This window comes from Ailuropoda melanoleuca, chromosome 2, assembly GCF_002007445.2.
Source record: "Ailuropoda melanoleuca isolate Jingjing chromosome 2, ASM200744v2, whole genome shotgun sequence".
NCBI classification, from domain to species: Eukaryota; Metazoa; Chordata; class Mammalia; order Carnivora; family Ursidae; genus Ailuropoda; species Ailuropoda melanoleuca.
The window spans coordinates 79886519-79901385 of record NC_048219.1 but is presented as its reverse complement, the minus strand read 5'-3'; the positions used below and the strand labels follow the sequence as shown (position 1 = coordinate 79901385).

Genomic DNA, 14867 nt, shown 5'->3' with positions numbered 1-14867 from the left:
CACCTAACAAAACCAAAACTTAGATCTACAGCTGTTACGCCAGCCAACAAGCTTCTGACTATTCAGATCTTAACCATAAGCTACCGCATTATGTAAGGCTACAATGTCCTGGAAACCTGTGGCAGAGATCCGTCCTCCAACCCCTGGGTTACTACTACTGTCTCTAGCAACTCGCAGGCACGCTGATGGCCTAACAACAGGCTGAGTCTAGCCTGTGAAAATGCAGATTTCATAGAGACAAAATATGCTCAACGGGTTCCTTCTTTTTTTCACCAATTCCACTACAATTTCCTACAGAAAGTCTTATGGCAGACACCAAAACAATAAAAGCCACCAGAGCTCCAGTCCCCACTCTGCCAGCTCAGTGCTAGGGCTTGGAAGCAAAGTTACCTGCCATCGCTAAGCCTCAATTCCTTTATCTGTAGACTAAGGGTATTAGTTGGATTGCTATGGTTCCTTCCAGTTGAATGACTGACTTTAAGCCCAAACAGAAAACATAACAGAGCAAACACTTAAAGAATAAGAGGTGCCAATACTCCACAACCCGCTTTAACGGCCTCTTCAATGGAGCCACCTTCCCGTGGAGTACTTGAGGCCCGGAAGAAGAGAGATCTACTTGAATACAATGAGTCATTCTTCCATCTAGCTTGGCTACGTTTTATTTAAAAGCAAAGTATACTTTGAACGGAGTCTGCAGACTTATAAAAAATTCCTAGTTCCAAAATTCATTCATTCTTAACGCTCATCAGAACAATTTTTATGCCACCTGTCTCAAGATAAGTGTGCTAACAAACACCTTCCTGATGAGTGAATTATAGACTGAGTGGACAGGAAACATGAGAATAAGATATTATTTGCCGTATCAAGTATACAATTTTCCCAAGCATATTTAACCTAAGAGTATCCAGGCTTTTACAGAGAACGGCTGGAAACATTATCTGACCAAGGGTGGCAGGAATTAATGTCAACTTTCTATTTGATGGGTAATTCTTGGGAATAACTCCTCCATCGGGCAGTTCAGCTACACACGGTAAGCTGCGCCGCCACAAACTTGGTTTAGAAACAGAATCGAGCAGTAAGCTTTTATTTTAAGTACTTGCCCAATGTTTTACAGCATTTAACACCCACTCAAACAGTTCAGAATTGTGGGGTTTTTTCCTTTTAATAGAGAAAAAGGAAGTAAGGCAGAGTTTTCAGACACAATGAAATAATATTCTATCTGGAAAGTGAAGAAGGAAGACTCAACGCTGCTTCAGTTCAAGTCCTCCAGGCGAGTCTGCGACCTTTGGTGTGTTCATCTTTCTGGACCTTAGTTTTCTCATGCGTAAAAGGGAGAGGATAATGCCTGACTCATGGAGAATGACAACATATAAGTTTCTTTACAAGAGTACACGTATGCCAACATACACATCCTTATAAGCCAAATGAGATGGGTGTCTAATGTACAGACATATGATTGTAAATGTCATGTAAATGGCAGCTAGTAGTATCACGACAAGTGCCGAAGTCAGAATATTCCTATTACACTCAGACCAAGGTTGCCACCTCAGAGTCATCGCCAAAGGTAGGTTGATGTGTCATTTCATTCACCAGCATTTCACTATGAGCTCTAGTTAGCAATTCGAACTCTATTAAAAGGAAATTAAATTTTTAAATAGTATGGACATTCTAACTGAAATCACTGAAACTTGTGAAAAGTATCCTTAGCTAAAATGAATAATATTTTAACAAAATGTCCTTTTGCCTAAAGCTACAGAAGTGGGTTAAGATATAGTTCTGTGAGAATAGAGAACCCAGAAATGGACCCTCGGCTCTTTGGGCAACTAATCTTTGATAAAGCAGGAAAACTTCCGGTGGAAAAAAGACAGTCTCTTCAATAAATGGTGCTGGGAAAATTGGACAGCTACATGCAAAAGAATGAAACTTGACCACTCTCTCACACCATACACAAAAATAAACTCCAAATGGATGAAAGACCAATGTGAGACAGGAATCCATCAAAATTCTAGAGGAGAACATAGGCAACAACTTCTATGACATCGGCCAGAGCAACCTTTTTCACGACACATCTCCAAAGGCAAGAGAAATAAAAGATAAAATGAACTTATGGGACTTTATCAGGATAAAGAGCTTCTGCACAGCCAAGGAAACAGTCAAAAAAACTAAGAGACAGCCCACGGAATGGGAGAATATATTTGCAAAGGACACCACAGATAAAGGACTGGTATCCAAGATCTACAAAGAACTTCTCAAACTCAATACACGAGAAACAAATAAACAAATCATAAAAAAAGCAGAAGATATGAACAGACACTTTTCCAATGAAGACATACAAATGGCTAACAGACACATGAAAAAATGTTCAAAATCATTAGCCATCAGGGAAATTCAAATCAAAACCACACTGAGATACCACCTTACGCCAGTTAGAATGGCAAAGATAGACAAGGCAAGAAACAACAATTGTTGGAGAGGATGTGGAGAAAGGGGATCCCTCCTACATTGTTGGTGGGAATGCAAGTTGGTACAGCCACTCTGGAAAACAGTGTGGAGGTCCCTTAAAAAGTTAAAAATTGAACTACCCTATGACCCAGCCATTGCACTACTGGGTGTTTACCCCAAAGATACAGACGTAGTAAAGAGAAGGGCCATATGCACCCCAATGTTCATAGCTGCATTGTCCACAATAGCCAAATCATGGAAGGAGCCGAGATGCCCTTCAACAGATGACTGGATTAAGAAGCTGTGGTCCATATATACAATGGAATATTACTCAGCTATCAGAAAGAACGAATTCTCAACATTTGCTGCAACATGGACGGCACTGGAGGAGATAATGCTAAGTGAAATAAGTCAAGCAGAGAAAGACAATTATCATATGATTTCTCTCATCTATGGAACATAAGAACTAGGATGATCGGTAGGGGAAGAAAGGGATAAAGAAAAGGGGGGTAATCAGAAGGGGGAATGAAACATGAGAGACTATGGACTATGAGAAACAAACTGAAGACTTCAGAGGGGGGGGGGTGGGGGAATGGGATAGACTGGTGATGGGTAGTAAGGAGGGCACGTATTGCATGGTGCACTGGGTGTTATACGCAACTAATGGAAGCATCAAACTTTACATCGGAATCTGGGGATGTACTGTATGGTGATTAACATAATATAATAAAATAAAATAAAAAAATAGCCATTTACGTTAAAATAAAAGTACAGTTACTCAAAAAAAAAAAGATATAGTTCTGTGAGCAGAGGTAAGGAAATGGTATTATTTTAACAGTTTTCATGCCTTAATTAATCAATATGTGGAATTAATACTGGAGAACTCTAATAATATAGGCTTCTGCAATAGAAGCAGTGATTTTCCAAATATGGTTTAAAGACGTCCCAAGACACACACTAATCTAAAAATACAAAGTCATGCTATGATTTTTGATGAATCACACCCAATTTCATGAATGTTGCCTTTGAGGTACAATAGCATATTTACCAATAATTTAACAATATTTAACACTCACTAAAGACACAAGCTACCAGACAACACTGAGCCAAACAGCAAAACTCCTACTGTGCATGTCATACATAAACTGAAGGTTGATAAAATGGTTTTCATGGTACTGAAGTTGAAGATATTCAACTGGTAATCAAGAATATAAAAATAGTGTGAAAAGATATTTAGAATACGCACCCCTCTCTTTTAACCCTCCACCTCTACTCCAGGTACCTTCCTCCAGTAGAGACAGGAAAAAAAAAAGTGGTCAGATTTTATCCTACAATGTCTGCCAAATAACTTTTTAGGTGATTAAACAGATACCACATTATACACTCAAGCAGTGTTTCAAAGAGTCAGCGAAGTAGTTTATGTTTGACTTCTATGAGATCACGGTTAAAAGGTATTATTAGAGAACAGCTTAGAAATAATACAATAAAAATGCAGCCTCAATTTATATTTAAAAAGACCATTGTCTTAAAAGCAAAACATCCTGGGGGCACCTGGGTGGCTGAGTTGAGCCTCAGACTCTGAATCTTAGCTCAGGTCTTGATCTCAGGGTCCTGAGTTCAAGCCCCGCATCTGCCTTCATAATGGGCATGGAGCCTATTATAAATGAATGAATGAATGAATGAATGAATGAATGAATGAATGAATGAATGAATAGCAAAACATCCTGGAAAGCAATTATTTTAGAATTTCATACTCAAAATGGTACAATAATATTAAGTTTTAAAAACTGCATTAACACGATTAATAATCATTTCTCAATGCCAAAGATAATTAAACAATCCTTTAAAGTATCCCAGCTACCTAAGAACAAGCAGCACTGATTTAGAGAGTCGACATTAAAAAAAAAAAATGAAAAACTACGAGTAGTACCTTTTAATTGCACACATTAAAAAAATGAGATGTTGGTATCTTTTTTTTAAGATTTGAGAGAGAGTGCACACACACACATGTGCGGCGAGTGGGGCGGGGTGGAAGGAGAAGGAGACAGAGAATCTCAAGCAGACTCCCCACTGAGTAAAGAGCCTGACACAGGGCTCCGATCCCAGGACCCTGAGATCATGACCTGAGCAGAAATCAAGAGTCAGATGCTTTCCCAACTGAGCCACCCAGGCACCCCGAGATGTTCATATCTTAAAGAAAAACCATTTAGATAAAAGCAGCTTTTAGATTAAAAACTTCAAAAGCTATAGTATTTAAGTAAACTATTTGAGTAAAATCAGTGCCTCAGTTTTGGTCTATAGTCAATATCTGGTTTTTAAAAAAATGACAGCTTTATGACAACTGTGTACTGCTGTTGGCTTCAAAGTAGGAGAGATTAAATGTTTTAAAAGATGCCATTTCCTGTGGTGTTGTCTCCCCAGCATCCCATCTTTTCAGGAACTACCCATCCCTTATCTCTCGGGGTTCTAGGACAGTTATTAATCACGCTGTGCTTTCTATACCCAACTGCAAGAATAGAGAAGTCACAGAGGCCTGGCCAATCATGGTACCCCATTGTCCTCTCTCTACAACTGGTCCAAGAGATGGGCACAAAGTCCCTGCATGATTGGATTCCAGAACAAAGATGAGAAGCTTTAAGGACTCTGTATGACTTGGGGGTTCAGAGCCACCTTTCTTGCTACCTTAAGAGCTGAGCTGAAAAAGCAGCCAACTCAGAGGAAAAGAGCCAAGTGATAGTCCCAATAACCATCACTTGAGAGCATGAACTTAGCTGTTACAGCCCTCACTGTGGGTTTTCATGTATGTAAGCCAATAAACTTCCTAGCCTAGATTAACCTCACTTGCTACAGAATCCTTACAAACACAGAAACTGACATGTGAATTAGGATTTTTTTTTTCCCCTTCCTGATGAGATCTGACCTACATATCACCAGATACCTGTTGCAAACTGGATAACCACATCCAAAGAGTAATAGATCTCTAGGGCTACTCCACTAAAGGGGATTTTTTAAGTGATTTTATTAGCAGGAAAAAACACCAATTTCACTTAATTCTATTTGATGAAGGTTGGAAATAAAGCATTTATTAATAAATACTTCCTTTTCTCCCCCTTTTCAGAGTATTTTCATTGCATAAAACTACTTCTGTTAAATGTCATCCTGTGTATATAAATAACCCCATTTTGGGCGGGGGCATCTGGGTGGCTCTGTTGGTTAAGCGTCCAACTCGATTCTGGCTCAGGTCATGGTCTCAGGGTCATGAGACAGAGCTCCATGTTGGGCTCAGTGCTCAGCAAGGAGTCGGCTTGAGATTTTCTCTCTCTCCCTCTCCCTGCCCCTCCCCCTGCTCACACTCACTCTCTCTCTTTCTCTCTCTAAAATAAATAAATTCTTTAAAAGGAATAACAAAAATATTTTTCATAGTCACATATAATTCCCAATCAGAACAACAATGAAAAACAGGGTACACACTCACAAACTTCCTGGAAGCAAGAGAAATAACTATGTGTTTAAAATTATCTCAAAAAAAAAAAAAAACCCCACCAAAAAAAAAAAAAAAAAAAAAAACCAGCAAAGAGCCTAAGATGCTAGAAAGTTTTAATTAAGTAGATCAGTTACTGTTCATAATGAATACCCAAGACAAGGACAGCCTCCAAATAGAAGAGATGCTAATTTTAATAAATTTGAAGCAAAATTTCCTTCCAATTTGCATTCCATAATTCTTTCAAAACCCTAAAATCCAAACACATTATAGCAAAAATTTTAACCCTCTATATTTCTGAGGCTCTAAAACAGTATCTGTAGCATAAGTATTACGAAAACAAGGTACCTTACAATTTACGAGCACTGTTGGTCTTTTCTTGGCCATTTAGTTATGTCACAAGTCAAATTATGGTCCTCAAACTGTAATCCACGCTCCCTTGGCCATGAGGGGATGACTGAAATTGGGGGGCAGGGAGACCAAACAGCTCCTGGGAACCACTGCAGTGCCCTGCATTAGAGACACATTGCTAAGGTTGGGGGGTGGGGGATGGAAATATAATGTTGCTACCCTTTTCTCTGGAAGCCAGTCAACTGTGACACTAACAAAAGAGAAGGGGGAGTTCAGGTGGAAATCTATTTCCAGTTCTCTTTTTACTAGACTAGTAAATTGCATTTTCCTATAAAATTGGCTAGGCTTCCAAGGCAACACAAGAAAGCCTATTATCATAAAGTACAGTATTACTGGTAATATTTCAGCTACATTATGGGTTAAATAAAAATATTCATTACATTCTGAGTTGAATAAGGCTGAAGGCAGAAATGGCATTAACCACTTTACCAGTATTATTTCTAGAAGAAAAGACATTTCAAGTTCCAATTAAAAAAAAAAAAAAACCTTATAAGAGACGATTCACATTAGAGCTACCTACGTGTTTAAACAATTAATATGATTCTCCATTTTCCAATTACTCTATAATGTGGATTTTGTGCATTTATCCAAAATAAGGTTTTACACACATACACATACACTATTGCGATGGATTATATTGTAGACCTAACTGTACTGAACATTCTTGCCCCAAGTTTTTTCTCCTCCTCTGCTTCTTACATACAACGGAGAGGATACTGATTTCACTCAACCAAAACCTATCCATCTCTCAAAGCGAGGCTGAGTTCAAAATTCTTCACAGTTCTCTCCTCAGCTAGCCAAGGCAGAAAATAAGGGCATGAGGCAAGGACCCTCACAAGACACAAAAAGGAATGAAAGCTTTCTTTCGCCTCATGGGCACATTTAACTTCTACAAATTCACTACGCACACCCAGATGAGGATAATCTCTTAAAAGTAAAAGATGGGTTTTATTCAAAACCAAGAACGAAAAGACCTCTTTCATGCAAGCAAACTATTTTATCTGGTGTTCAATCAAAACATGGCATTTGGCTCCAACATGGGGGGAAAAGAGGCAAAAAGTACTCATCCTACAAATGGTACAATACAAATACAATGTATAAAATACATTGTGACTAAAACACAGATACAATGTATTTTGAGGGCAATTTAACTTTTCAAAAGATAATTGTGGTTAGGGGCACCTGGGAAGCTCAGTTGTTAAGCGTCTGCCTTCAGCTCAGGGCGTGATCCCAGAGTTCTGGGATCGAGCCCCACATCAGGCTCCTCCGCTGGGAGCCTGCTTCTTCCTCTCCCACTCCCCCTGCTTGTGTTCCCTCTCTAGCTGGGGTCTCTCTCTGTCAAATAAATAAATAAAATCTCAAAAAAAAAAAAAGATTATTGTGTTTATATTTGATTTCCCTCTTTTTGTAATGACTTGAGAACCCAAATCCTCCCTAAGATACAACTCCACACCACTTTTCAGAACAGTGTGCTTCACAACCAATTAATTAGTCTAGTTTCCACCACAATTCATACTCGACTTACCTGAAGAGTTTTATTTAAGTACTAGGAGAAGAGTGAGAAAGGTAAAACCCTTACTACAGGTATTCTTTACCAATGAAACCTTAAGTCCCCATTAAAGTGTGAGCTTCTTGAAGACCCAGATCATTTCTGATTCACTTTTGTATCTGTTTTATGTGATATAAAAACATGTGTACCTCACATGGGTACACAACCAAATGGTTGTTGAGGGAATGAATGTGTGCCAGTAATCAAACTCTTTGTTTTCTCTTTATAAAGTAAAATAAGCACCTTTTTTGGGGAAACATTCTAAATAATATTCTTTCAAGAAGAGCAACTCTTCCCTACAAACACGTCTCTCATAACACTAGCCTCTGAGCCACTGGAAATCTTACCCTGAGGAGCCGTTTTAAATAAGGGGCATTCATTCTCTCTGCCAGAATGTAGGACTGCAAGGAAATGATTTCTCAAAAATTCAGAGGAGAAACAAAACTGCTTAATTAATTAAAAGGGTCACAGTTCTGGTCTCCAATACCAAAACACTTCCCCTTGGTCCAATCACAAAGAACCAAAAACTGACTTAGGAATTGGCAGAGTTTGAAATTGGTACCCAATATTGAAGTGGTTGATAAAAATGAAATTCTCCTACAACACCCTCCCCAAACTCCTAGGTGCTTAGAAAATTTATAAAGCACTTAGAGGTTTTATAGTAAAGATGTTATATGAAACTATTCACCTGAGAAGATTATGCACTGACTTCACAAGTCAGATACTAGAGCAAATGTAGATTTGTTTTACCATCAATTTACATAAATTTGAGACCAAGAAACACACACACACACACACACACTGAAATTTGCCTCTTGTAATAAGAGGTTTTATAAAGTACATCCCAGAATCTCAGAGGAAAAACAATTTATATTCCCCAGGAACACAGCTATGTTCCATGAAAATCAGTTTTAGCATTCAACTGAATGAAATAAAAAGGATCTGAAAACTGAAAAGGGCCAATTATTAAATGTTTCTTTTGCCTCTACAACATAAGCCCATTATTCACACTAACTGAAGGTGTCAATGAACAGAGTCCAGAACCTAAAGTTACTTGCATTTCTTGAGACCAATTTTAGACCCCAAAAATTGTTACCAAATTTCGAGAGGACAGGAAAGTTTCCAACTTAAGGTTAATCAAACTTTAAGACTGTTTTCCCTAACAAAGAGGCTGCCTCACCCAATCTCTAGTTTCTATTATTAAAAGGGAAATTTTTTGTATTAGAAACTTAGGAAGCTAGCAATTAAACTATTATCTCTCATCCTTCCCTTCTTCAAATACGACAACCACCTAAATAAAACTCACAAGTCCCAAATTACCCATTAAACCAAAAAGACAAGCAGACCCAAAAGTTAAAAGAAAGGGATAAAGTTATTCATTATTGGCATAACATAAACACCCTTACTTAAAAGCTTCTAGTAATGTTTCTTCACCAATGGGGAACGGATTTCCAAGAATGTGCTCATTTTAACAATATTCCCCTATAAGTCGGATGTCTCAAAAACTCAGTGGCAAACTTGGACCTACAATTAATTGGCATTAAACAAGATCTATTTCAAATTAGTTTTTGTTTAAACAATAACATTGTTCCTCACGATTTTCATCTCTAGATACAGTAGCCGATTTAAGGTACTTGAAAGCACTGTGTGCATAATAATGCAGTAGACCATGATTTCATGTACTTAATGGATCAATACTTAATCTCAGGAATAAAATCCACATTATTTGCAACCACTGAAATACGTGTTTAAAGGTATATGAAAAAGTGAATATTCCATAGATGTCTGTACATTCATAGTCCAGAGAATTTTAGAACAAAATTAACTACTTCTATCATTAACCAGAAAAGAAATTGCTTAAAAATATGCTCTGCAATAAAATGAAAGAAACCAATACTGGTCAAAGGACTAGATCATGAAACAATTTCATCAGAAGTCCAAAGTTCAACTTCCTTTACTACTGTGAAACTACAAAGATCAAATTCAATTGAAAACTTTTCCTTTTTTTTAATAATATTTTTTAATTATGTTAGTCACCATACAGTACACCCCTAGTTTTTGATGTAAAGTTCCATGATTCATTACTTGCGTATAACACCCAGTGCACCATGCAATATGTGCCCTCCTTAATACCCATCACCAGCCTATCCCAATCCCCCACCCCCCCTTTGCAGACAAGGAAAGAAGGGAGGGGGGAGAAGGGAGGGAAGGAAAGGAGGGAGAAAGGAAGGAGAGAGAGAGAGGGAAGAAGGAAGAAAGAAGGGAACGGAAAAGGAAGGAAAAAAAGGGGGGGGGGAATAAAAGAAGAAGACAACAGGGTTGTAATTAAGATACAGGAGACCGGTTGGGCTAAGGAATAGGTGGAAATAAAGACTGTCCTCGAAGCAGGAATGTACTGACTGCTATGTATTATGTGAATACTAAATAAGAATAAGATTCTGATAAGAAATTCCCTAATTCTCTCAAGAAAAGCCTAGGATTAGGAACCATATTTTAAAGAGGGTTTTTTTGTTGTTGTTATAATCTTTTATGGAATTTGCAAGTAAGAAAAAAAATACTAAAGCCCCAAATCAAAGCTGAAGACAGTGACTGCCAGAAAGAACCTTCCTTAAGTCATGTGGGTGTTGATGCTGGCTTTGGCTGAGCTCCTCTTAGCATGTACTAGACAAAAAGGAGAAAGCTAGGAAGGATCCATACTCCTCCTTTTGCCATGGACTTTGTCAGAAGACAATGAGTGTGAGATCATTCCTCACTAATATTACATCTCACAGAAATGTTAAATATACTCTTGCACTATACTGGTTTCTAAAAGATGTTATGAATATAGTTTTACAAAGGGTTACTAATCAAGACAAGAGACAGTGCAAAGTACACTTTACAATTCCTTATTAAAACAGAAAATCCATTTTTCTCACAAAGTTTAGATTAAAAAAAAAACCAATGTGCAGAGCAAATTCCTTTTTAAATTTCCTTACTTTGTATGTTCATACTTTTCAAATTTAAGCCTAACAGTATGGAATCCTTGTGTCCTCCAGAGATGATATTTATGCTGTTTTTAATCACACCCAAAGTTCTAGGAATAACCTCTCCTAGTTCCTTTATTTCTAATATTTGAAGTCTTGTGATTAACCTGCAAAAATATTGCTATTTTATAACAAATGTTGTTTAAGCAAACTCATTTAAGAAAGCCATTTCAGGTAATGCTTAACATAAGGCTATTAAGAAACTAGGCATACTATTCTTTGAGAAATTAAGATTTCTAAATTACAACTTACTTAGAAACAAGAATAATAATCTCAGATGACACATAGTGGTATCCTTTAGAAATTACTGAAGCAGAGCATATCTTTAAAAAAATAAGTGTCATATTCAGAACTTTCATTATTAATGATCAGAAAATATGCTAAACATAAATTATTCCCTTTTTTTGGCTAAACATTTAAAGTAGGTAAGTACCTGCACTTGTCAAAATGGCAAAACTTTATTACTATAAAAATGTCAACTACATTCTGGGGCATATGATGCTTATTCAACACAGCTAATCTATATTACTGAATATACTCTAAACTTTGAATTATTTTCTTAAATTTGATATAAACATTGAAAAAATATATAACATGCAGATCAGACTAATATTAAAGATCTCCGTCTTCTAAAAAAGAATCACAATACTTTGAGGATATATTGACTTCCTCAACCTATTAAATCTTAAACTATTTTTGAAAATAACAGCTACATTCTCATTTATGGCCCCAACTAATCAAAACAAAACACAATGATGCAGATGTTCTCATTATTCTCTGACTCAGGGGATTTGAACTAAATGGCACCTACACTAGTAAACCATGTATTATACAGTACTTTGCATATTACAGACGGTGCCTGACTCGCTAAATTACAGCCCCCAAAACCTTTCCTCCACCTTTCGCATATGGCTCTAAAAGTTTGAGTTAAGAATTTCTTAATTTGCAAAACTATACAGAAAAAGATGTTTAAAGTCTGCCAAAGTTTTTTAAATTAGCAATAAAAAAGAAAATCTTACATAAACTGTAAGCTTAAAATGAATATGATGAAACAGACCACACGAAGAAAATCTTAATTTAAGATTGCAGGGACGTGTGAGTGTGTGTGTATACACCCACAGTACTCACACATATGTATATTGCACCACAAACCATCAGTTCCCATTAAGCCCAAGGGCTATGAAAGAGAGATTTCCAAAGTGAGCTGCTGAGAAAGAAAAAACAATGTGAGGGAGAGAGCATGCTAAATTTTTCTCCCGAATTTTCTAGCATTTTGCAGTGAAGGGATGGACTGATTGCTCCAGCCGAAGTCATAATTAAACAGCCCATTTTATTTTGATGTACTATATATTCTATAGGGCACACTCAGCGAAACTAGTTTGATTTCTAATAACGCTGTGATCATAATTCTCCTACAAGCATCTCAGAAAACAGAACCACATTCTAACCAACGCTGAACCGACCAACAATGCCGTAGTAACAAATACATAAGGACCATCGCATACTATCAGATTTCACTGGACGCAGTCTGATCAATGCTTTGAAACATAAACGCAACGTGCTTTGCAGATTTGACTTGCATTAAAACACCAGGGCAACGGGGGTCCGTTTTACTCACCACTTCTACAAAATGTGTGTAAAATCAAAGATTTAGAAAAGATTTTACTCCGAAGAGGCACCTAGGTCTGCTTTCGAAGCCCAGACTATTCAACAGCTCTCCGCACGACCACACTATTCGGCCACGTATCGCATATTGCACAGCATTGATACCCAGACACCTGAAACCACCTGAACTGCGTGAGTTAGGCTGTCAGCTCCAAGGTGCTGCTCGTGTGCAAGAAACACCGAAGCAGCTAAGCCCTCCTAGGTACACTAGGTGGTAACCTTGGCACCAAGTGCCTCAATAGTACAAAACCTCTTTCCCTATTAGAAAATGCGTTAAGACTGTTCCAAAGAATATGCTACGATCATGAAGACCTTCTCCACAAAGGGGAGCAGCTGAAAAGGCTGGTTTTTTTCTCTCTGGTCTGAAACTCTCGGTAGGAGACGGGGCTACAAATTTAGGAAACCCAGCTTCTGGTTGCATTATTATGACCGCTTGCAAAGCAGCCCTGCCAAACCAGAGCTCAGTTTTCCTATCAGCAAAACGGGAATCACTACCGCCACCCCTCCCCCTCGCCAGGGAGTCCGGCGCACCCTGGAAGTCTAAGATTAGCCAGGGTGATAAGCGACGAGGAGTGGCCGCCGCTCCCAGGACGCCCACCCCGACTTCCCCCCTAGACCCCGAGACGGAAAGGCAGGGCGGGCGTACCTGGCTTCACGGTCTTGAGACGGATGGGCTCTCGGAAGTGGCGGATGACAGCCAGGGTGTCCCGGTTGGTAAGCCCGCTGACAGGAGTCCCGTTCACCTCCAGCAGCACATCCCCAGGGCTGGGCGCCTTGCCCGAGACGACGCAGCAGGTGCCCCCGCCGGGCTCCTCCCGGAGCCGCCCCAGGTAAGGGAACTCGCCGCGCTCCGCGCCGCCCCGGATCTCGGCGCCCAAGTCGCCCGGGGGCCCGGCCCAGGACACGGCGCACTCCTGCACCTTGCTGAGCCAGTGCTTCTTCTTCTTCAGCGTCTTCGACATCCCGAACCCCGCTGCACCATGGGGGAGACCCCGCGCGGGCGGCGGGGGCGCCGCTCCGGCCCCCTCTCAGCCTGGGGGCCCGGCGGCCCGTGCAGCCCGGCGAGGGCCTCGGCTCCGGCGCCCCCCCCGACCGCAGCTCCGCTGGGGCCGGGCTGCTCCAAGCCCCGCGACGCCCCTCGGACGCCCCTCCCGGCTGCGCTCCTCGGGGCTGCGGGGCTTCGCGAGGACCACCTCGGGCTAGGCTGAAGAAAGAAGAGGGGAACTGTCCCCGGGCGGCTCCAGAGGGGTTTCGGGCGGGGTCACGGACGCCGGCTGGCCCCCGGGCTCCGCGCCGGAGCGGCGGGGAAGGCAGAAGNGACGCCGGCTGGCCCCCGGGCTCCGCGCCGGAGCGGCGGGAAAAGGCAGAAGCAGGGGGGCGGGGAGGTGAACGGGGAAGAGCCGGAACGGGAAAAATCCGTCGGGGGCGCGCAGAAGCGCGCGTAGACCCGTCGCAGGATCGATCGTGGCCGCTGCGGAGCTGGAGCGCGGAGACCAACGCCTGCCCAAGCTGCCAGGAAACTGCCGCTTTCAAACCCGCCGCAACCTCCTCCGCCTCCCTCTTCCCTTCCCCCCGCCCTCGCCCATCCCTCATCCAGAGCCCCGCCCCCTCCTGCCGCGCGGCGCCCGGCGCGCTGCCGTCACAGGCCAGGCGCTTGGGAACGAGCCCCAGCACTCGACTCCCTCGCCGGGGATTGGCCCCCAGCGGGTAGGGGGCGGATCCCCGGCGAGAGTGAGGACCACCGATTGGTCGGTGCGAGTGGAGGAGGCGGGCACTAGGATGAGTGAAGTTTAAAGAAGGTGGAAAAAAGAAGTTTGAAGAGTGAGGGAGGGCCAAGGGAGGGGCAGGGGAATGGAACGGTCACATATCGCAGAGCCGAGAGAGGCCCTCCTTGCGGCGGCTGGAGCCAAGCGAAAACTCGGACAGGAAGAGCGGAAAGAACTCCGAGGTGGAGGCGTGGCTGGAGAGCCGGGCGGAGTAGGGGGTGGAGTCCCGGAGCCTGCACGGGGCGCTTCCAAGAGAGGGTATACTTTGGAGGGGAGACGACCAGCCGAGTCCACTGCCCGAGGTGGCGGGGTCTCCAGGGTAGCCTATCACAGCCGATCACTTGCAGTCTGGATGTCTCTTGTTCGTTCATTCACTCATTCAACAAATGTTACTGGACGCCCATGATGGAAGGTAAAATAGAGTCCTGCATACTGCTGTGTGACCTGGGGCAAGTTAGACAACCTCTCTGAGCCGCTGCATCCTTGGCTGAAAAGTGGAGATAATTATGCCCCTTCAGCTGTTGTGAAGA

At 41.4% G+C, this 14867-nt stretch overlaps 1 protein-coding gene across 1 annotated transcript in view; it reads right to left on the bottom strand.

The window, feature by feature from the left end:
• The window catches only part of MAGI3 (membrane associated guanylate kinase, WW and PDZ domain containing 3), a 242410-nt gene extending 228533 nt beyond the window's left edge, over positions 1-13877 (bottom strand). Inside the window, exon 1 of the mRNA XM_002918254.4 lies at positions 13218-13877. Coding sequence (XP_002918300.1) covers positions 13218-13533 — 316 coding nt within the window. The 5' untranslated portion in view covers positions 13534-13877. The remainder of the gene's footprint in view (positions 1-13217) is intronic.
• Positions 13878-14867: the final 990 nt, after the last annotated feature.